The sequence below is a fragment of the Salvelinus namaycush genome, unplaced genomic scaffold, assembly GCF_016432855.1.
Source record: "Salvelinus namaycush isolate Seneca unplaced genomic scaffold, SaNama_1.0 Scaffold1333, whole genome shotgun sequence".
Classification (NCBI taxonomy): Eukaryota; Metazoa; Chordata; class Actinopteri; order Salmoniformes; family Salmonidae; genus Salvelinus; species Salvelinus namaycush.
Genome location: NW_024058046.1, coordinates 15,049 through 37,124, shown reverse-complemented (window position 1 = coordinate 37,124; position 22,076 = coordinate 15,049). Strand labels below are relative to the sequence as shown.

Here is a 22,076-nt window from a genome sequence, read left to right as displayed (position 1 = left end):
CCACCTCCTTAGATTTTTTAATGTGTCTCATCCTTGCACTCAGCATCTGAGGCAGTAGCTAACTGCACTATTTGAATTGAGTTCTGTGAGATTTTACAATATTAAATCAAGTGGCATTAAAAGTAATGTTGTTTTTATTATGTGTTTTACTTCAAATCTGTAACTTTCATTTACAGTCAAAGTGTTGCTCCTGCACTTGAAAGGGTGTTCTAGAATGTAACTGGGTTTTCAGGGGAATTTATTTGAATTCCTAACAGAATGTGTGGATGTGTAGTAAATGAAAGTTACCAGTTGCACCTGTAGTAGAATTTGACATGTAATGATTTAGTTACATGTTTTCTAGCCCTTCCGGGGCTAAATGATAAGGCTTTAGACTTGTGTGTTTTCACAACACCCTAATGTTTCACAGGGTCCTCCAAGAAGTACACATTCATCTGTAGGAAGGGGAAAAGAAGGTGAGACATGGTTCCAGTCTTCACATAAAAAGTTATGAGAATATTTTGTGAGAGATATCGCTCACCCAACTCTGTTGACTGAGGAGGAAGCACCACAGAGTCAATCATGTTTCATGTTTAATCTCTTTCCTAGTTATCCGTCACCATGAGTACGGACGCTGAGATGCAAATCTACGGCAAGGCTGCCATATACCTCCGTAAATCTGAGAAGGAGAGGATGGAGGCACAAGCCGCACCCTTTGATTCAAAAAACGCCTGCTATGTGACAGACAAGGTGGAGCTGTACCTTAAGGGTTTAGTCACTGCCAGGGCCGACGGGAAGTGTACTGTAACAGTTACCAAACCTGACGGCAGTAAGGAGGTAAGTCTGATCTGAAAACTATTCAAGTTCAAGTTTGTACAATCACTCTAATTCTTGAAAAGTCAACTAAATGCATAAACAAACTTCCAATGTTTTTTGTAAGCAGAATATAATCTTCAAAGACATCAATTTTATTGCTGCAATTTATAAATTATATGGAATTTCTCATGTTGACTAGTCACCAGTTATGTCAGTGGGTGATAACAAAGTAGTTGGATTAATGTGGACATGCATTTTTTAAATGATTAAACTTGTATTTAATGAGCAAAAAGCATTCAGTCATGTCCAGTTTGATCTGTGTGTAATCTAGATTTCTGACTGTTTCAGGAAGGAAAAGAGTTCAAAGATGCAGACATCTATGAGATGAACCCCCCTAAGTACGACAAGATTGAGGACATGGCCATGATGACCTACCTGAATGAAGCCTCTGTGTTGTATAACCTCAAAGAGCGTTATGCAGCATGGATGATCTATGTAAGAAACCTGCACATACAAACACACACATACATGAACGTAATAAATACACACATACATTACTACACATAAATGAAAGGTAGAAACCAAAACATATCAATACAGTAGACCCACATCAGTAAACCAAAGTACACCCACATCCTCACATAAATCCAGGTAAAAGTACATCTGACTTTACTAATCCACAAATGTAATTATGCTTTCATCCAGACCTACTCTGGGCTCTTCTGTGCCACGGTGAACCCCTACAAGTGGCTCCCTGTGTACGACGAAGAGGTTGTCAACGCCTACAGAGGGAAGAAGAGGGTGGAGGCTCCACCCCATATCTTCTCCGTCTCTGACAACGCCTTTCAGTTCATGATGATTGGTACGATATCTCATGGATGGACGGATGGATCAATCAATCAAATGTATTTATAAAGCCCTTTATACATAAGCAGATATCACAAAGTGCTTATACAGAAACCCAGCCTAAAACCCTAGACACCAAGCAATGCAGACCCTAAGAAAAAACCTAGAGAGGAACCATGCTCTGAGGGGTGGCCAGTCCTCTTCTGGCTGGAGATTATAGGAGTATATGGCCATTAAGGCCATACAAGATGTTCAAACGTTCATAGATGACATGCAGGGTCAAATAATTATCACAGTGGCTGTAGAGTGTGCAATAGTTCAGCACCTCAGGAGTAAATGTCAGTTGGCTTTTCATAGCCGAGCATTCAGAGGTCGAGACAGCAGGTGCTGTAGAGAGAGAGAGAGAGAGAGAGAGAGAGAGAGAGAGAGAGATAGGGAGAGTCAAAAAACAGCAGGTAGCACGTCAGGTGAACAGATCAGTGTTCCATAGCCGCAGGCAGAACAGTTGAAACTGGAGCAGCAGCACGGCCAGGTGGACTAGGCACAGCCAGGAGTCATCAAGTCAGGTAGTCCTGTGGCATGGTCCTAGGGCTCTGGTCCTCAGAGATAGAGAGAGAGAAAACGTAAGTTCACACAGGACACCAGCTAAGACAGGAGAATTTCACCGGACTTAAAGGTCGAGACCGAGTCGTCGTCTCTCACATGGATAGACAATCCATAAAAATGGAGCTCTATGGATGTCCATAAGTGCATATAGATATCAAAGTCCATAAGTGCTAATGGATGGATGGATGGATGGATAGTTGGGTGTAAAATCAAATCAAATCAAATTCAAATATGCTTTAGAGTTTTCTCGTCTAGGTTAGAACAGTTTGCTGGGAATGTCTGATTTCAGTATCCATGAATGGAAAATGTTCCAAAATAAAATTCATGATTATACGAATGTACCCATAATGTTGCAGTATGATAAGCAATGTGTTTTTTGGTTCCAGATAAGGAGAACCAGTCCGTCCTGATTACGTAAGTTGTTTACTAAAATGTCACTTGAGAAAGTGTTCCTACTGTAATAAGTTGGGTCACCTGGTGTGATGAAATACATGACATTATGAATAGATTAGAGCATTAGGCTATGTGTAATAATGAGTCGATGAAAGGGAATATTTGTTAATGATTTACTTATGTTAGAAAACAAGTATTTTTCAATGCTATTTCTTGGTGAAAGCCAATCTGACACTCAAACATGTACCTAAAACCCCTCTTTCTCTGTCATATAAACCAGTGGAGAATCCGGTGCAGGAAAGACTGTCAACACCAAGCGTGTCATCCAGTACTTTGCCACCATTGCAGTGTCTGGTGGCAAGAAGGAAGCAGACCCCAACAAAATGCAGGTAGGTTGTGCTTATGTTTGCCTTTTAATCACATTTCAGTTTGGTTTTCTGAGCAAACTTTTTTTCCAGCTGTGAATCATGTTTCAAGAAATTTGTTCAAGTCATAGAGAAAAACAAACTTGACCACTTTTCCCGTTTCTGAGCAACTTGTGTTTCTCAATCAGGGGTCTCTTGAGGATCAGATCATTGCAGCTAACCCTCTGCTGGAGTCTTACGGTAATGCCAAGACAGTGAGGAACGACAACTCGTCTCGCTTTGTAAGTATGAAGGGCATACTGTGGAAGTTACCTTATATTAGAAAAATGTATTTCAGTAGTTCCCTATTGTTATATCAATAGATGTCCAACAAACTGTAACATTTAAAGGTGTCTATCAAAGTAAAATGTTAGATTAATTTGTTGACCTATTCCTAACCCCCATGCTCTACTACAGGGTAAATTCATCAGGATTCACTTCCAGGCTGGTAAACTGGCTAAAGCTGACATTGAGACCTGTGAGTTGGTTTTGATTGTTTCTCAATGCTTTCCTAAATTCACACAGATCATTTTTTGTAGATCATATCATCAAATTTGATTTCATCTTGTTTTCTCTCTCTCTCTCTCTCTCTCTCTTTGTGTCACTCGCGCTCTCTCTTTCACCCTCAGACCTGCTGGAGAAGTCCAGAGTGTCCTTCCAGCTGCCCGATGAGAGAGGCTACCACATCTTCTTCCAGATGATGACAGGCCACAAACCTGAGCTAGTTGGTACGACAAAGTAGAGGTTCAGGGGAAATTATTCCCACCCTCATCCGTGGAACTTGTTAAAAATATTCATAGTCCACACTAATAATACTATTACAATGAGTACATCCAAGGTAACAAGGCATCTAGACATTTGGAGGGTCTTTGGGAAAAATCTATCAAGTAATGCAGTGTGATGCACTAGTCCACAAGTCTCAGTCTCCTCTTTTGATGCTATTCATTATATACTACATGTATCCTTGAGACCATCTATTGAGTAAAGGAGGGAGAGATACTGTAAAGGTAGGACAGCAGAATTCTAAGAGATTTAACTGACAAGCTGTTCTCCGTTGTCCACAGAATTGGCGCTCCTCACCACCAACCCCTACGACTTCCCCATGTGCAGCCAGGGTCAGATCGCTGTGGCCAGCATTAATGACAATGACGAGCTGGATGCGACAGATGTGAGTCAAACAAAGTGTTAACCAAACTATAGATATATAATGGGTAGGACCATCATACACACTGAATGCACTGTGACTTAGTGGCAGCTGGGAACTTTCATGTATTTTATGTTTGATTCAAAATGCCTTGTGTTAGTTAAGCATGAACATAAAGGAACTTTTCATGCCTTCACACTTCGCCTTGAGGCACATACATTTAAGACATCCACAAGAGAGCACCACTAAGTGCCCTGTGGAACTGTGTAAAACTCATTTTGTGCTGCCATCTACTAATGTGTTGGCCAAGAGTCAAATCTATCCATCCCATTCGTTCTGGAGTGAGCACAGAACTGTAGCGTAACGTCACTGTTGTACTTCTTCCTTATTGCCAGGATGCCATTACCATCCTGGGCTTCACTAATGAGGAGAAGCTTGGCATCTACAAGCTGACAGGAGCTGTAGTGCACCATGGCAACATGAAATTCAAGCAGAAGCAGCGTGAGGAGCAGGCCGAGCCAGACGGCACAGAGGGTGAGTCCCACTCATAGATATACAATATGTAGAATATTAGTCCCATTCCCAGTCCCAAACATAGAAATAGAACACCTAAGACAGACAGTGCCACATGAAAGTGTAATGGAAATTCTCCACTAAGGATACTCCTCTTGGTTCCCGGAGCAATGTTCTAGGCGTACTGCCAAATTGCTTATACAGTGATAGTGAGTACAATCAGTCACTCGCATGAACCCAACAGAATTGGTAATAAGAAGAAGCATTTTAAGAAAAAGCTGCATTGATCTGAAAACACACAAACATAAAATGTTCCATCACATTCCCTCCTTTTATCACTTCCGTTATAATTATTGTAACATGTTAAGGTGAGCATTAGATTATGGCTTAAACTAGCAAAGGAGGTTCTATCAAAATACTTCTATAAAAGTAAGTGAAATCAACACATAAAATGACACTTTATCCTTTCAAACCCTTCATTCTGGGTTGTACAATCTAACTAATAACTTATCCTTATTCCAATGGTCTAACACTTGTAAAACCATTGTAGTAGAATGGTTTAACTTAAGACCTTCCTTTCATACAGGTACACACATGCTTCATTACATAAGTTCATTTATGGAAACATCAAAAGCGGCAGGGGACTTTCTCTTCAACCTTCTGGTTCCTAAGAGACTGAAAAGAAAAAAGAATTATGGAATATGACCAGTGTTAGTAAAACGTTAAACTATGCATGATCATATATGGCAAAAATCCCAAAGTTTGATAACATGATGATTCCCACTCTCCCCTAGCCTGACTCTATACCTGATAACATGATGATTCCCACTCTCCCCTAGCCTGACTCTATACCTGATAACATGATGATTCCCACTCTCCCCTAGCCTGACTCTATACCTGATAACATGATGATTCCCACTCTCCCCTAGCCTGACTCTATACCTGATAACATGATGAATCCCACTCTCCCCTAGCCTGCCTGACTCTATACCTTTAGGATACTGTTCTGCTGGGGTCCATAAAACATGAAGGCTCTAAAAACACCAACTCATGCTTTCACCTAGGTTTCCTCATCAGGCAACAGGAGAGGTGTTCCCACATCATGTCATCCTCACTTCGCCTCTATTTTTCATGCTTATATGCAGTCAACAAGTATAGATATTGTTTTCCCAAGTATAATGATTGTTTTCCCAAACAAGCCCTCTCCCCTTCTGAGTCTAGGATGTACAATGAATCTCTGTGGCTAGGCAGGTGGTGTCTCCCAGTCTTCATATCAGTCAGGAGAAGCCTTCAGATTAGGAAGTCCACATTCTTGCAGTCTGCCTCAGTCCTTTGTTAATTACCCAGACTCATACACAAACAGCTATTTGAGAATAAGCAATTTATATAATGATGTAAAACAGTGAAGCTATAAGAAAGTTTTATACGCCAATAGTTCACACTCTATATAGTTAGCTCTACGATATGACTCCTATCTCACTCTTGTGGAAATATTCTGTCTCAGAGACAGGCCCCTTTGTACTTTGCCACCGGCCACAAATACAGTTGCACATAGATCATTCCATCTGACCCATAACACATGAATTACTGCTACTAGGCCACTTTAAGAAACATACTAAAACGTGGTCAAGTCAAATAATTAGTCCCTCATCTGGAACAGTGATCACTCACATGTTCCACACCACCTTGAATACATATTGCCTTGAACAGGGAAGATAAAGAATACATGTTTAATCATTTTCTCTCCTTCTCGACTTTCTGAATCATACTTTAAACTACTGATAAATGATCCCATGCTTCTTGAATCTATGACTTTAATTTAAGACTCACACACCGACACTGGCAGAATGTTCATCTAAAGACAGGGGTGTATACATGTACTACATGTCAACATATAGTATATTCATCTGATATTTCTAGCATTAACTTTGTCCTTGTCTTATACTATCGCCAGTGGCATGTTAGTGACACATCAGTATCTCAATTTCTAGTCCAAATTACTAAATAACATTTCAAAGTGTGCAGACCCCCACAATCAACCTAATACCCACAAATAAACCATTTTGGACCATCCTAAATCAGTTACGGTAACGGTTGACCACCCCTCCCCCTCCCAGCACTCATTCTTCTGGCGTCTCTTTGTTTTCTTCTTAAGATAGCGTTGCAGTTCATCCTCACAATGGTACACATGGAACTCATGCCTGTCAACGTGGATGGCCCTTGATAATGTCCCGATTTCAATATCCCCAAGCAGACGAAACTCTCACCTGAGCCGCCGCCACCACCCTTTGTGGTCCATTCTGTCTTATCCGTTTTCCGGCCAGTCCACAAGCAGCATGAGATACGTTTGGAGGGGTTAAGGATCACACTGTTCTCGGTGGAATGATCCCTTCCATGCATCTAGATACCATCTGTGGTCACATTCACCATAACCTCGAGACAGACCAGAACAACAGTTTAGGCTATTTCTGATTCAGGAAATCCAGAATAACCTTTCACTGTATGACAAATTATTACATTCCCAATATTCTTAATTCTAATTTCTAAGGCAAATATCAAAGAGAATCACAACTGTTCAAACCATTTCAAATGTCAAAGAGAATCACAACTGTTTGCAAATTGGCTTATACTCCCCTATCATGTTGGCAACCTCATGGCAGAGTTACAGGGTCAGGGAGTCAGAGAACAGCAGACCCAATCTGGTGAGATGTGTATTGAAGCCAAACAACAACAGCAATACACTACTTACTAGCATTTACCAGCATTTACATATTATACTGAAATCTCACCCAGTGTCTCTAGCCTTTGAGTGATCAGGCCTCACCAGAAAGTCAGAGCAAAGGTCATTCAACACCATTAAGTGAGTGTTCTTTCCCCTTTCAGAGTAACATGAGTTATCAGTTTCCTTCAACTAGGACATCTTTCCAGTAGGAAATCCCTCTCAATCACTACTGCTAATACACATGGATCACTCTCAAACAATGTTCTGCTTTTACCCCTATTGTAAGGTTGAGAAACATGCAAAACAAACATGATAACTTTCTCCTTATTGGAAGGCATTGTTTTCATTTTAGTCTAACAATGTTACTCTTAATAAAAGGATAAAGGATTCATTTACATTGGGTGTTCGTCTTAAGTGGAGAAATTCCATTACAAAAGTCATGCAGGAGAGTTTTTGGAAACCAAATTCCAAACTCCCGAAATGATTTGAAATGATGAATATGGGAGAAAATCAAAACCAAACTCACAAAGTTATCCAAACTATTATGTCAGTGTGACATCATAAACAAGTGATCTTGTGTCCCTGAGTCTGTTGTTGTTGGTTCTCTCTCCAGTGGCTGATAAAATCGCCTACCTGCTGGGCCTGAACTCAGCTGAGATGTTGAAGGCTCTGTGCTACCCCAGAGTGAAGGTCGGCAATGAGTATGTGACCAAGGGACAGACTGTGGCTCAGGTAAGACTGCAAAACACAGCATCTACCAATTTCTGAGCACTGGAATTATTTTGGGGACGAGTGCATTGCTTTTTTAAAATAGTGATGTTGTTTATCCCAAGGTCTTATCACCTTATCACCAGACACGGTCAATATCTCATGTATTAATTTGAGGTATTATCATTGCAGGTTAATAACTCAGTCAGTGCTCTGGCCAAGTCCATCTATGAGAGGATGTTCTTGTGGATGGTCATCCGTATCAATGAGATGTTGGACACCAAGAATCCAAGGCAGTTCTATATCGGTGTGCTTGACATTGCCGGGTTTGAGATCTTTGATGTGAGTATGAGACCAGAACAAGACAATTAGATGTGATTGAGATGGATTACAGTCTTGTATGATGAAATGATCCCTTTTAAAACTCCATCAACAGTACAACAGCATGGAGCAGCTGTGCATCAACTTCACCAATGAGAAACTGCAACAGTTTTTCAACCACACCATGTTCGTCCTGGAGCAAGAGGAGTACAAAAAGGAGGGAATCGTCTGGGCCTTCATTGACTTCGGCATGGACTTGGCTGCCTGCATTGAGCTTATTGAGAAGGTAAGCTGTCTGTGAGGATTTTAATGGACCATTATAATGGACTGCAAAAGCAAAGATCATAGTGAGCCCTGTGTGAGATATTATCACAGTGGTACAACGTATCTGACTGTTGAGAACTCAATATGTTTCCTATTATGTTCCCCGAAATGAATGTAATCCGCAAATAGAATGTTTACTAAAGGAATGAATGTTATCCTAAACGGAAATATCACTAATTTGATATACATCTCTTTTCGTAAAGCCATTGGGCATCTTCTCCATCCTTGAAGAGGAGTGCATGTTCCCCAAGTCTTCAGACACTACCTTCAAGGACAAGCTGTACGCCCAGCATCTTGGTAAAACAAAGGCGTTTGAGAAGCCCAAGCCTGCCAAAGGCAAGGCAGAGGCCCACTTCTCCCTGGTGCACTACGCCGGCACTGTGGACTACAACATCACTGGCTGGCTGGAGAAGAACAAGGACCCTTTGAACGACTCAGTTTGTCAACTGTACGGGAAGTCAGGAGTCAAAATGTTGGCTGCCCTGTATCCCCCTCCCCCTCCTGAGGGTAAGACTAGCATCATGTCACAACATTTAATTAAATACTAGTTACAAGTCAGACCCAAATGTTCTTTGGTCTTTCAATGTATCACAATTTCTCAACGTTTATTACTAGGTTGATTTACTCATAGACTTGGTTAATTTAATCATGCAGTAGGTCTTATTTAACACAATCTCATTGGCAGCATTTGCCTCTAGATACATGTGAAGTTAACTTTTACCGCCTCTCAACCCCGGATCCGGGATCACCCCCCCCCCCCCCCCCCACACTGATTAGCATCGCTAGCATAGCGTCACAATTAAATAGTAGCATCTAAATATCATTAAATCACAAGTCCAAGACACCAAATGAAAGATACAGATCTTGTGAATAAAGCCACCATTTCAGATTTTTAAAATGTTTTACAGGGAAGACAAAATATGTAAATCTATTAGCTAACCACGTTAGCAAAAGACACCACTTTCCTAACTCCATCAGTTTCTTACTCCATCAGGTGCTATCACCAATTCGGCCAAATAAAGATATTGATAGCCACTAACCAAGAAAAAACCTCATCAGATGACAGTCTGATAACATATTTATTGTATAGGATAGGTTTTGTTAGAAAAATGTGCATATTTCAGGTATAAATCATAGTTTACAATTGCACCCACCATCACAACTCGACTAGAATAAATACACAGAGCAACGTGTATTACCTAATTACTAATCATAAAATATTTCTTAAAAATACACAACTCACAGCAATGGAAAGACACAGATCTTGTGAATTCAGACAATATTTCAGATGTTCTAAGTGTTTTACAGCGAAAACACAATAAATCGTTATATTAGCATACCACATATGCAAACGTTACCCGACCATTGATTCAAGCCAAAGAGAGCGATATCGTTATCATCGCCAAAATATATTAATTTTTTCACTAACCTTCTCAGAATTCTTCCGATGACACTCCTGTAACATCATATTACAACATACATATAGAGTTTGTTCGAAAATGTGCATATTTAGCCACAAACAACCGTGGTTATACAATGACAATACTAGCAAAACTAGCCTGAAAATGTCGGACGCCATCTTTCACAGTGATCTTGTCTCATGGATAACTATTCATAAACTTGACTAAAAAAATATAAGTTGGACAGCTATCGAAAGACAAATTAGTTCTTAATGCAATCGCTGAATTACATTTCTAAAATTATCCTTACTGTGCAATACAGGGTTCGCCAAGCGAAGCTATACCAAACAAAATGGCGGAATATGCGTTTAAAAATTTTCGACAGAACAACGATTTATCATCTTAAATATTTCTTACTGTGAGGTGATCTTCCATCAGAATCTTGGGCAATGTATCCTTTCTTGGGTCTAATCTTCTTTTGGTCGAAAGATGTCCTCTGTCCGTCGAAATGCCCACTAACGTTCGACCGGGACCCCGAAACGTGCCCAAAGCTTCAAAGAGCATCACATAGAAATGCCACAAAATCGCACTAAACGGATATAAATTGCTATAAAACGGTTTAAATTAACTACCTTATGATGTTTTTAACACCTATAACGAGTAAAAACATGACCGGCGCTATATTACTGGCTAAACCAAGGCTTGGAAAAAGCCCAGTCCAACGTCCTTCTTGCGTTGAGCGCAGGGTCCAAAAGAACGCTACTTCCGGTATTTGGTGATTTATAGAGGCACTGATTGCGCAATCGACTCCATTCAAATCGTCACCACTTACTGACATCTAGAGGAAGGCGTGGGCAGTGTTTGTATCCTCATAGGATTTACAGGGACTTTAAAACTGATCTGGAACCAGAGGCCAAGATTTCTGAAATCTCACACACTGGGAGGAAAAGTGCTGTAGAATGAGTTCTGTTTCACTCAGAGACATAATTCAAACGGCTATAGAAACTAGAGAGTGTTTTCTATCCAATAATAACAATAATATGCATATTGTACGAGCAAGAATTGAGTACTAGGCAGTTTAATCTGTAGAGCAAATTATGCTAATGCGAAACAGCACCCCCTATAGTGGCAAGAAGTTAACCAGAGATTCTCTGGTTTATAATTAGTGTGCTTGCTGAAGACAAGACCACTCTAGATTTCTTACTCTTATTATTATTCTATTTATTCCACCCGCTCTAGGAAATGTACTTTTCTAGTTATCTTTTACTTTTCCCCATTTTAACAGATAAAGCCAAGAAAGGAGGCAAGAAGAAGGGTGGTTCCATGCAGACAGTGTCCTCCCAGTTCAGGGTGAGCTTTTGAAATGTGTATATTCAGTCCTTTAAAATGTGCATTGATTATCGTAAATTATTTCTGAGAAAATGGTTTGTAACCCTCTTACAGGAGAACTTACATAAGCTGATGACCAACTTGAGGAGCACTCATCCTCACTTTGTGCGCTGCCTGATCCCCAACGAGTCAAAGACTCCAGGTACAAGAATATCTTATCAGTACACTATCAGTGACTTTAACAATCCCAATCTTTAACCTGATTATGAGTATTAAAAGAGACTTGTTTTGTTTTACCAGGTCTGATGGAGAACTTCCTGGTTATCCACCAGCTCAGGTGTAATGGTGTACTGGAGGGTATCAGGATCTGCAGAAAGGGCTTCCCCAGCAGAATCATCTATGCTGACTTCAAACAAAGGTATACACACACAAACACAAATGCACAAAGGTTTTCCCAGCATCAGAATAGTCTTACCTTTTACGAAATATAACCAACATATTACAACTTGACATACTTTAAAAATGTCTCCTCATTCAGGTACAAAGTACTGAATGCCAGTGTCATCCCTGAGGGCCAGTTCATGGACAACAAGAAGGCTTCTGAGAAGCTGCTTGGGTCCATTGATGTGAATCACGAGGATTACAAGTTTGGACACACCAAGGTCAGTCAAATGCCCCCAGCAAAAGCTGACATCAAAACACAACTTGAATAATAATTTAAACCTGTACCATATAAAATCTCTCCAGTTGATCTATCCATCCTTTTGTTCTTTCTTATTCATTTAACTAATGGAAAAGGTGGAAAAACATTGTACTGTTTTTTTCTTCAGTCATTCATCACAAGTATAGACGAGAAACTAAACTCATTACCATGTGCATTGTGTTAGAGTGGTATGGCTGCAGTTATCTGTATCTGTGTACATTATTAATCTACAACTGTACAATAACTAACAACTTAGAAACAACCGATCCAATGGTATGTTTGTAACCGTTGCAAAGTTAATGTTGTTTAAATCAATCTAGTGGTGTTGTTCCCCTCTTTTGATTCAACCCTTTCTATCTGTCACCATCTGTGGTTCCATTGACCATGTTAACCTGTGTCTCAGGTCTTCTTCAAAGCCGGTCTGCTGGGTGTCCTGGAGGAGATGAGAGATGAGAAGCTGGCCTCTCTAGTCGGCATGGTCCAGGCTCTCAGCCGTGGATTCCTCATGAGGAGAGAGTTTAGCAAGATGATGGAGAGGAGGTGAGGAATAGTAGACATCTTGGCAAAGCTTTCTGTCAACCACCTGTATCTAATGCATTATGATTACATACTGTATATGCTGTGAGTTGTTCAGAATGAGAAAGTACATCTTATAATGGTCAACTAAAGCTTTTGGGTTCATTCATTTAGTCCAGAAATGGATGTAGCAACTAAGGATTCTAGCTTTATAGCTGCAGTTTGGGATTTGGCTGTTCAACTGTCATTTAAATGTGTGGTATTTACCTTTTAATTCTTGAAGAATATAAAATGCATCATGAGCTTAGCATAACCTGTCAGTCCTTGCATCTAGTCCGCTATCTGTGAATTTAGGAGGGGTTACATTTCCCTAACCCCTTTGCTCAGCTGTAAACAAACAGTGACAGGTGGTTCTGTTTTGTTGTTCATCTAATCACTCACCATGCCACTCCATCGTTTCTGTCGACCAGAGAATCAATTTACGCCATCCAGTACAACATCCGCTCATTCATGAATGTCAAAACCTGGCCATGGATGAAGTTGTACTTCAAGATCAAGCCCCTGCTGCAGAGCGCTGAGACTGAGAAGGAGCTGGCCAACATGAAGGAGAACTATGAGAAGATGAAGACAGACCTGGCCAAGGCTCTGTCCACGAAGAAGCAAATGGAGGAGAAGTTGGTGTCCCTGACGCAGGAGAAGAATGACCTGTCGCTCCAAGTCGCATCTGTGAGTGAACAACTACCCTCGTATGGGCACATTTACATACACATGAATACACACACATACACACACATATGAACACACTGTAAAGTATGTGGCTAACTCACACATTTTTATTGCCCATGTTATATATTGTATATATTTCATGAATGTCTATTGATTTGCTCTGAACTTTTTGACTAAAGTGTATATTTTGACACAAAAAATTAGGTCGCTGAATTTTTTCTCCTGTTCTGAAACCAGGAAGGAGAGAGTCTGAATGATGCTGAGGAAAGGTGTGAGGGGCTCATCAAGAGCAAGATCCAGCAGGAGGCCAAACTCAAAGAGACGACCGAGAGGCTGGAGGATGAGGAGGAGATCAATGCTGAGTTGACTGCCAAGAAGAGGAAGCTGGAGGATGAGTGCTCTGAACTGAAGAAGGACATTGATGACCTGGAGCTCACCCTGGCCAAAGTGGAGAAGGAGAAGCACGCCACTGAAAACAAGGTCTTGTGTCTTACCATAGACAGTCTAACCAAACAATAATCACCTCAAAACATAGCTTAACAGAAATGGAATTCACGTTGTACAATAGTAGAATTTCAGTTGCGTGGTACTCTCAACATTCATTGCATGTTCTGATCCCCCTCATTTATGTTTTCCACTCAGTACACTGGCATTGTTAACACTTCCATCTAGTGTTGAATCTATAGTACAGTAAATGTAGATGCAGTTCTAATCTTAATGAAATGAATGCAATATATAACAAACTAAATCTCCCCTTTATGGTGAAGTATAATTATGTTGTGGCCATTTACAGGTTAAAAACCTGACAGAGGAGATGGCGTCTATGGATGAGAGTGTTGCCAAGCTGACCAAGGAGAAGAAAGCCCTCCAAGAGGCCCACCAGCAGACACTGGATGACCTGCAGGCAGAGGAGGACAAAGTCAACACTCTGACCAAGGCCAAGACCAAGCTGGAACAGCAAGTGGACGACGTGAGTGGTTTGACATTTTGGCCATGATAGTATGTAAGATGATATTATCTTCAGTTGTTTAGATTTGAACAATATATGTATTTTTATCTTCTAGCTTGAGGGTTCTCTGGAGCAAGAGAAGAAGCTTCGTATGGACCTTGAGCGATCCAAGAGAAAGCTGGAGGGAGATCTGAAACTGGCCCAGGAGTCCATAATGGACCTGGAGAATGACAAGCAGCAAGCTGATGAGAAAATCAAGAAGTAAACACAAACCTATGACTACAGTATTAGCTGCTATAATGGTTGTTCTTGACAAATTCTTGTAATAAGGAATTAACACTTGAATGGTATTTTTAAAAGCAAAGTAAACGGTATGATTCTCTCCCTTTACACTATCAAACAAAAACTAACTCTGCAATCGGTGTATTTGTGTTTCTTAGGAAGGAGTTTGAGACCACCCAGCTCCTCAGCAAGGTTGAGGATGAGCAGTCTCTGGGAGCTCAGCTGCAGAAGAAGATCAAGGAACTCCAGGTACAGTACAGGATATAAGCTCCAGTACAGAAAAGCACAGACTTGAATCATTTCCTGAAAACATTGTTCTGGTAGCACACATTTCCCGGTGGCTTCTGATGGCTGAGTAGGTTGGAAGATGGTGGTTCTGAACATTGTGGTTTTGGTTCCTGCATGGGACACTGTCTACTGAATATATTAGTGTAACTGGCTTTTTATTAAACACATTTATGCAAAATATACATACTATTATTATTTTGTGAGGTTCAATTGTTTCAACTGTATTGTAGTGTTCATCCCCCCTGCTCCTGCCCCCTGTTCTAGGCCCGTATTGAGGAGCTGGAGGAGGAAATTGAGGCTGAGCGTGCTGCCAGGGCTAAGGTTGAGAAGCAGAGGGCCGATCTCTCCAGGGAACTTGAGGAGATCAGCGAGAGGCTGGAGGAGGCCGGAGGCGCCACTGCTGCTCAGATTGAGATGAACAAGAAGCGTGAGGCTGAGTTCCAGAAGCTGCGTCGTGATCTTGAAGAGTCCACCCTGCAGCATGAGGCCACAGCCGCCGCTCTGCGCAAGAAGCAGGCCGACAGTGTGGCTGAGCTCGGGGAGCAGATCGACAACCTGCAGCGCGTCAAGCAGAAGCTGGAGAAGGAGAAGAGCGAGTACAAGATGGAGATTGATGACCTCTCTAGCAACATGGAGGCCGTCGCCAAGGCTAAGGTGAGTAGTGATGTTTTGGTAAAGCAGTGTTGAGGAGGGTCAACTACATTACCATTCAAGTGAACTGACGTTGACAGGAGTCACATATATAAAGTAATGATGGAAAATGTTTCACTAACAGGGCAATCTGGAGAAGATGTGCCGTACTCTTGAGGACCAGCTGAGTGAGCTCAAGACTAAGAATGATGAGAATGTTCGCCAGGTCAACGACATCAGTGGACAGAGAGCCAGACTCCTGACAGAAAATGGTACCTTCAACAATGAACAACAAGCCAATGCTTTCCTTCAGAAAACACAATAACGTGTTGGGGGCTGTATCCACATAATTTATACTGTAATATTCCCCACCTAACATTGCCCTACGATACCTCAAAATAAATGTTCAATCTTAGAGAACAGAGACCCTATTAACAAGATGTCCCTCTGTCCCTGCAGGTGAGTTTGGCCGCCAGCTGGAGGAGAAGGAAGCCCTGGTGTCTCAACTGACCAGAGGAAAACAGGCCTTCACCCAGCAGGTGGAGGAGCTGAAGAGGGCGATTGAGGAGGAGGTCAAGGTAAGGGACCCAAAATGGACTCCACGTCCACAGAGTTTAGAGCTATATCTTCATATAGACGGTGACTACGCCACCCTCTGAGACTTCTACTGTCTCTCAACCCTCAGAGAATTCTACTGTCTCTCCACCCTCAGAGACTTTTTCCCATAATTTGTTTGAGCATCTCGCTAATCATTATTTGTCTTTCTCTTTCTTTCTCACAGGCTAAAAACGCACTGGCCCACGGTGTCCAGTCTGCCCGCCATGACTGTGACCTCCTGAGGGAGCAGTTTGAGGAGGAGCAGGAGGCCAAGGCAGAGCTGCAACGTGGCATGTCCAAGGCCAACAGTGAGGTGGCTCAGTGGAGGACTAAGTATGAAACTGATGCCATCCAGCGTACAGAGGAGCTGGAGGAGGCCAAGTGAGTCGCACACAACAGAAAAACTCAGATATGGTGTGGATGGTGAGGGTGGTAGGGGGCTCTGAGAAAATGTTACATCAATATGTATTGTTTATCAAAATAAAATAAATACACCATTAAACCACCCTCTGTTGTCCAACAGGAAGAAGCTGGCCCAGCGTCTGCAGGATGCTGAGGAGACCATTGAGGCGACCAACTCCAAGTGCGCCTCCCTGGAGAAGACCAAGCAGAGGCTGCAGGGAGAGGTGGAGGACCTCATGATTGATGTTGAGAGAGCCAACGCATTGGCCGCCAACCTCGACAAGAAGCAGAGGAACTTTGACAAGGTGAAAATGAATAAACCTATATTTTTTATCAATTGTATAATTATTTCTCATTTCTAATTTAAAAACTCTTCATCTATGACTTCTAATTAAAATTCCATGGATTCTCCTAGGTTCTGGCAGAGTGGAAGCAGAAGTATGAGGAGGGCCAGGCTGAGCTGGAAGGAGCTCAGAAGGAGGCTCGCTCTATGAGCACTGAACTCTTCAAGATGAAGAACTCCTACGAGGAGGCTCTGGATCATCTGGAGACTCTGAAGAGAGAGAACAAGAACCTGCAACGTGAGCATTTGGCAGCAGTTCTATTTGGCTCATGTTTGACTAGTGTTTTGAAAATGGAGGGAACTGTAATCATCAACATTAATTTTACAACATTTCAGAATTGTCACATACAGTATAATTTGTAAATATTTTACTTGTAGTTGTTATTCCTTTGAACATTCCAATAAGTGGTCGGCGATTAGATTTGCAAGATCCTATGAAGTGCTGTTAATTAATTAACTGTTAATATGATTTCATGTCAAATTCAGCACACTGGAATATCCACTGAAAATCTCCCAAGTGTAAACTGCTCCTGTGTGTGTGTGTGCAGAGGAGATCTCTGACCTGACTGAGCAGATCGGAGAGACTGGCAAGAGCATCCATGAGCTGGAGAAGGCTAAGAAGACCGTGGAGACAGAGAAGTCTGAGATCCAGACCGCTCTGGAGGAGGCTGAGGTACAAACTACAGCTGTTTGATGGGGAAAGCAGTGTTACACTAGCCAACGCCAGCTACAGTCCAATGATCCTTGTATTGGAGTTTGTTGTAGTCATACATATTTAATTCCTACATACAAATGTATTGAACATGATTTTTCTGACTGCTTCTGTTTGTCCAGGGAACACTGGAGCACGAGGAATCCAAGATTCTGCGTGTGCAGCTGGAGCTGAACCAGATCAAGGGTGAGGTGGACAGGAAGATCGCTGAGAAGGATGAGGAGATGGAGCAGATCAAGAGGAACAGCCAGAGGGTGGTTGACTCCATGCAGAGCACCCTGGACTCTGAGGTCAGGAGCAGGAATGATGCCCAGAGGGTGAAGAAGAAGATGGAGGGAGACCTGAACGAGATGGAGATCCAGCTGAGCCACTCCAACAGGCAGGCCGCTGAGGCCCAGAAACAGTTGAGGAACGTCCAGGGACAGCTCAAGGTAAAGGGACTGGGACATCAGGCTCAAAAACCTGAACATAGCTAGGGATTTGTTTGTGAATCTGTAGAAAAGAATTGAACAGAGGAATTGAATAGAGTGGACAATGCACTGTAGAAAGTTAGGGATACTGGGTAAATTCTTCCCAATTAACATTTATATCACCCATCCTATCACCCCTATTTCCACAAGTCCTAATGAATGTATGTCCTTGTGAACCACAGGATGCCCAATTGCACCTTGACGATGCCGTCCGTGTCGCAGAGGACATGAAGGAGCAGGCAGCCATGGTGGAGCGTAGAAATGGTCTGATGGTGGCTGAGATCGAGGAGCTGAGAGTTGCTCTGGAGCAGACAGAGAGAGGCCGCAAAGTGGCTGAGACTGAGCTGGTAGACGCCAGCGAGCGTGTTGGACTGCTGCACTCCCAAGTATGGGTCAAAGCCATTTCCAACCAAGCATACTGTTTAAACACACCTTGAATTCAACAATGCATGCATTGAGAGTTTAATAATTTCATCCTTGTAAATTCTCTTTAGAGCTAAACAAATCGTCTTGTTTCCTCCTTCAGAACACCAGCCTTCTGAACACCAAGAAGAAGCTGGAGACTGACCTGGTGCAGGTGCAGGGAGAGGTGGACGACATCGTCCAGGAGGCCAGGAATGCAGAAGAGAAGGCCAAGAAGGCAATCACTGACGTGAGTCCTTGAATTACATCATCTTGATTTGTACCTAAGGGCCAATGGTAGCTGGGCTGGTTAAGAACAACAAAGATCTCAGAGGGAACGTTATGATTTTTGCCAATTGGTGCATTAATTAAACAAACTACTTTTCCAGGCGGCCATGATGGCTGAGGAGCTGAAGAAGGAGCAGGACACCAGTTCTCACCTGGAGAGGATGAAGAAGAACCTGGAGATCACAGTCAAGGACCTGCAGCACCGCCTGGATGAGGCTGAGAATCTGGCCATGAAGGGAGGCAAGAAGCAGCTCCAGAAACTGGAGTCCAGGGTGAGTTACCAGCAGGGTGGATTTGGGGTTGGATTAAAAAACAGTTTGCTGGAAATGTATTTGATCATGTAAAATACACTGGAGCATTTTGTAATTACTTTTTCTCTCATTAACCCACCTTAATCAGGAGTTTCCAAATGTCTTTGCATCAGGGACCCCTTCATAATATCATAACACAACTCTTACATTAGAGTGCGATATAAAAAGCATCCACGCAGTTTTACTATGACTTCAGCAGTGCATGGTCGGACTAATCAAGTCTTGGCCGCTGGAAAAGAACATTTGAAAGTCCGCTCTCTTGGCATCAGAGGGAATATTTTCCCGTTTTAAAGCATAAATTACAGTGCAATTATGTTCAAAACGAAAACATTGAAAATATGTCACACTTATGTTGTGGACTTGAGAAGAATTGGAGCCAAGACCTTCAAATAAAGTAAAGATATAAAACTGTATTTATCTAGTTGTTTCATTTAGGCTTGTAAAGTTCTTCTAAACTGCAATTTAAGTTAATAGATTCAATAATAATAATAATGATAATAATAATAATACAAATGTCTGATACATAAACACACATTGATCTAATTCATCTCATAGTAATATTTTATTTACATCTAGTCACGTGTTTCATTTCTCTCTCTCTCTAGATCGCAAGCTACATGTCTTATTTACTCTGCTGCAAAAGGGCCGTTACTAGGGAAGCTAGTGTTGCTATGCGGGGCTACCAGCTAGAAGGCTAACGACTAAATTAGCTTGTAGGCTACAGGATTTTCATAAGTTCATAAAAACATGAAAACATAACATCTTAACAAACATTACTCTCTAGAATATGGTGCTTTTCCACTCGCTTACCTTAAAAATAAAGACATAAAAATGTATTTATGTCGGTGCTTCTGTCTTGCTGTCGCAAACTCATTACATTCAAACAGGCCAGTGGCAGCCTCTGTTGGTCATACTGGTACTGCAACATGCACTGCTAAATGCACGACAAAATCGGTCAAATAAAAAAAAGAGTCCTATATATTATAACTACAAGAAGAATTGACCTTTAAAATGTATAATTGTCAGAATAATGTGCCGACCAATATCCCTGTGAGCCTCCCATGCCCATGTTGTACATCTAAGGGTTTAGAACATAAACAGTGGATTAATAATATTACATTGTATTGTATTGGACCTTCTAATCTTGTTCCACAGATCCTTGGTAGTTTAAATCTGTTGTTGCTAGCAATATTCATGAACAAATTTAAGGGTAAATTCCACTTTGGGAACCACTTGGAAAAGTACATAATGAAAAGACAACAATTGTGCCTCCTTGACTGGGTAGAAGACTATACCTCTGTTTCACAAAGATTTGTTTCACCACCTCAAACAAATGCCTAAATGTATTTGTTCCACAAAGGTGCGTGAGCTCGAGACTGAGGTGGAGGCAGAGCAGAGAAGAGGTGTAGACGCGGTCAAGGGAGTCCGGAAGTATGAGCGCAGAGTCAAGGAGCTCACTTACCAGGTAAGAGAAAGTGCATTCTTTATACACTTGACACTAACACAGACAGGTTTGTGTATAAAACTATACTGACAATGATTTTATCTTCTCCCACAGACTGAGGAGGATAAGAAGAACGTTAACAGACTTCAGGACCTGGTAGATAAGCTGCAGATGAAAGTGAAGGCCTACAAGAGGAATTCTGAGGAAGCAGTAAGTCACATACTGAGTCAAATACTCTGAATGCAGAAATTCAAAAAAATAAAATGTTTATCCCTAGTAAACATTACAATACTTAATATCCATACAATGTAGTTTGAAGTAAGTGTTGCTACAACACACCAGTCAACAACGACAATTGATAGTGCAAGTAATTGCTGATGAAATTGTACACATTTCTGAGTGCCTCCTATGTGTTACCAACTTAAAGAAGAGAGTTTGAATATTAATTAGCTGGTCTAGTGATTGTGCTGGAGGCAGTCGGTTTGATCCCCCGTTCTGCACTCACTTTCTCTGCTGCTATCATCTATCTCCCTGTATACATTGTTATCCTAAATCTGTCTTTTTTGTATTTAAAAAAAATATACCTTTAAAAACAGAATATTAATTTGCTACCTGAAGCTTCAAACTTTAAATGCTGATGTTCTGCTCTCCCTCTCTTCTCCTCACCCAGGAGGAAGCAGCCAATAGCCATATGTCTAAGTTCAGGAAGGTTCAGCATGAGCTGGAGGAGGCTGAGGAGCGTGCTGACATCGCTGAGACTCAGGTCAACAAGCTCAGAGCCAAGACACGTGACTCTGGAAAGGTACAGAACTGCTGCTAAACCTATCCCTGACTCATGTTCAGATATGACCACATCAACACCACCTATGAGTCAGTCTTCTCAGAGGTCAACACAGACCTTTTACACTCAACTGTATTTAAGATCACCACATCAGCACATTTCAGGAAGGGCAAAAAAAGAAAGGTTAATTCTGTTGGTACTTCAAAATTGAAAATCCAAGCTGAGCACTGAGCACTAAATGCTTGATATATTATATTCTATCCATATATTTATCATGTTCATTATTATTACTGATCCATTATATTCTATCAATATATTTATCATGTTCATTATTATTACTGATACATTATATTATTTATGTCTTCTTACAGGGAAAAGAAGTTGCTGAATAAACAAGACCAAAGTATTGAAGATCAAAGTCTTACCATTTTCCTGTGTTGCATAAAATATGATTTTCATGGTGAAATGTTGAGCATTGATTAAAAACATGTAGATCTACATACACTTCCTTTGTGACTGTGGACTTATTACTCAGCAAACAGATTTTTAATACCCATAAAATAGTGTACTTTAAATTAATGGAGCAATTTGGGATTCCAAAACAACAAAGCAGACACCCCAGCAAAGCGGTAACTTTTATTGGTAAACATCTGAGGGATGAGACTAGGGAAATGTAACCACTATCAAATTCTCAGACTGAGCTATGGATGTAAGGACTGACCATCCA

General features: G+C 41.4%; 1 protein-coding gene across 1 annotated transcript; it reads left to right on the top strand.

Annotated features, from left to right (window-relative positions):
* The first annotated feature begins 592 nt into the window (after positions 1–592).
* LOC120036449 (myosin heavy chain, fast skeletal muscle-like) lies at positions 593–21,855 on the top strand. The gene is made up of 39 exons (XM_038982888.1): positions 593–808; positions 1,148–1,290; positions 1,501–1,657; positions 2,634–2,661; positions 2,921–3,029; positions 3,194–3,286; positions 3,462–3,522; positions 3,674–3,772; positions 4,109–4,212; positions 4,584–4,722; positions 8,037–8,155; positions 8,324–8,473; positions 8,568–8,738; positions 8,980–9,283; positions 11,462–11,526; positions 11,620–11,707; positions 11,806–11,923; positions 12,044–12,167; positions 12,612–12,748; positions 13,195–13,450; positions 13,688–13,930; positions 14,244–14,420; positions 14,515–14,660; positions 14,840–14,930; positions 15,234–15,623; positions 15,745–15,871; positions 16,059–16,177; positions 16,381–16,577; positions 16,720–16,903; positions 17,014–17,179; positions 17,490–17,614; positions 17,776–18,084; positions 18,306–18,509; positions 18,650–18,775; positions 18,915–19,085; positions 20,485–20,589; positions 20,683–20,778; positions 21,239–21,370; positions 21,721–21,855. Exons 1-39 carry the CDS (start codon positions 601–603, stop codon positions 21,739–21,741), a joined length of 5,802 nt encoding a protein of 1,933 aa, XP_038838816.1. The 5' UTR covers positions 593–600; the 3' UTR covers positions 21,742–21,855.
* Positions 21,856–22,076: the final 221 nt, after the last annotated feature.

Excerpts from the sequence above, each read along its gene's own strand:
- LOC120036449 (XM_038982888.1), top strand. The coding sequence starts at position 601 with ATGAGTACGGACGCTGAGATGCAAATCTACGGCAAGGCTGCCATATAC. Across the intron at positions 3,523-3,673 it reads TAAAGCTGACATTGAGACCT|ACCTGCTGGAGAAGTCCAGA; the intron begins GTGAGTTGGTTT and ends TTTCACCCTCAG. Across the intron at positions 3,773-4,108 it reads CCACAAACCTGAGCTAGTTG|AATTGGCGCTCCTCACCACC; the intron begins GTACGACAAAGT and ends CGTTGTCCACAG.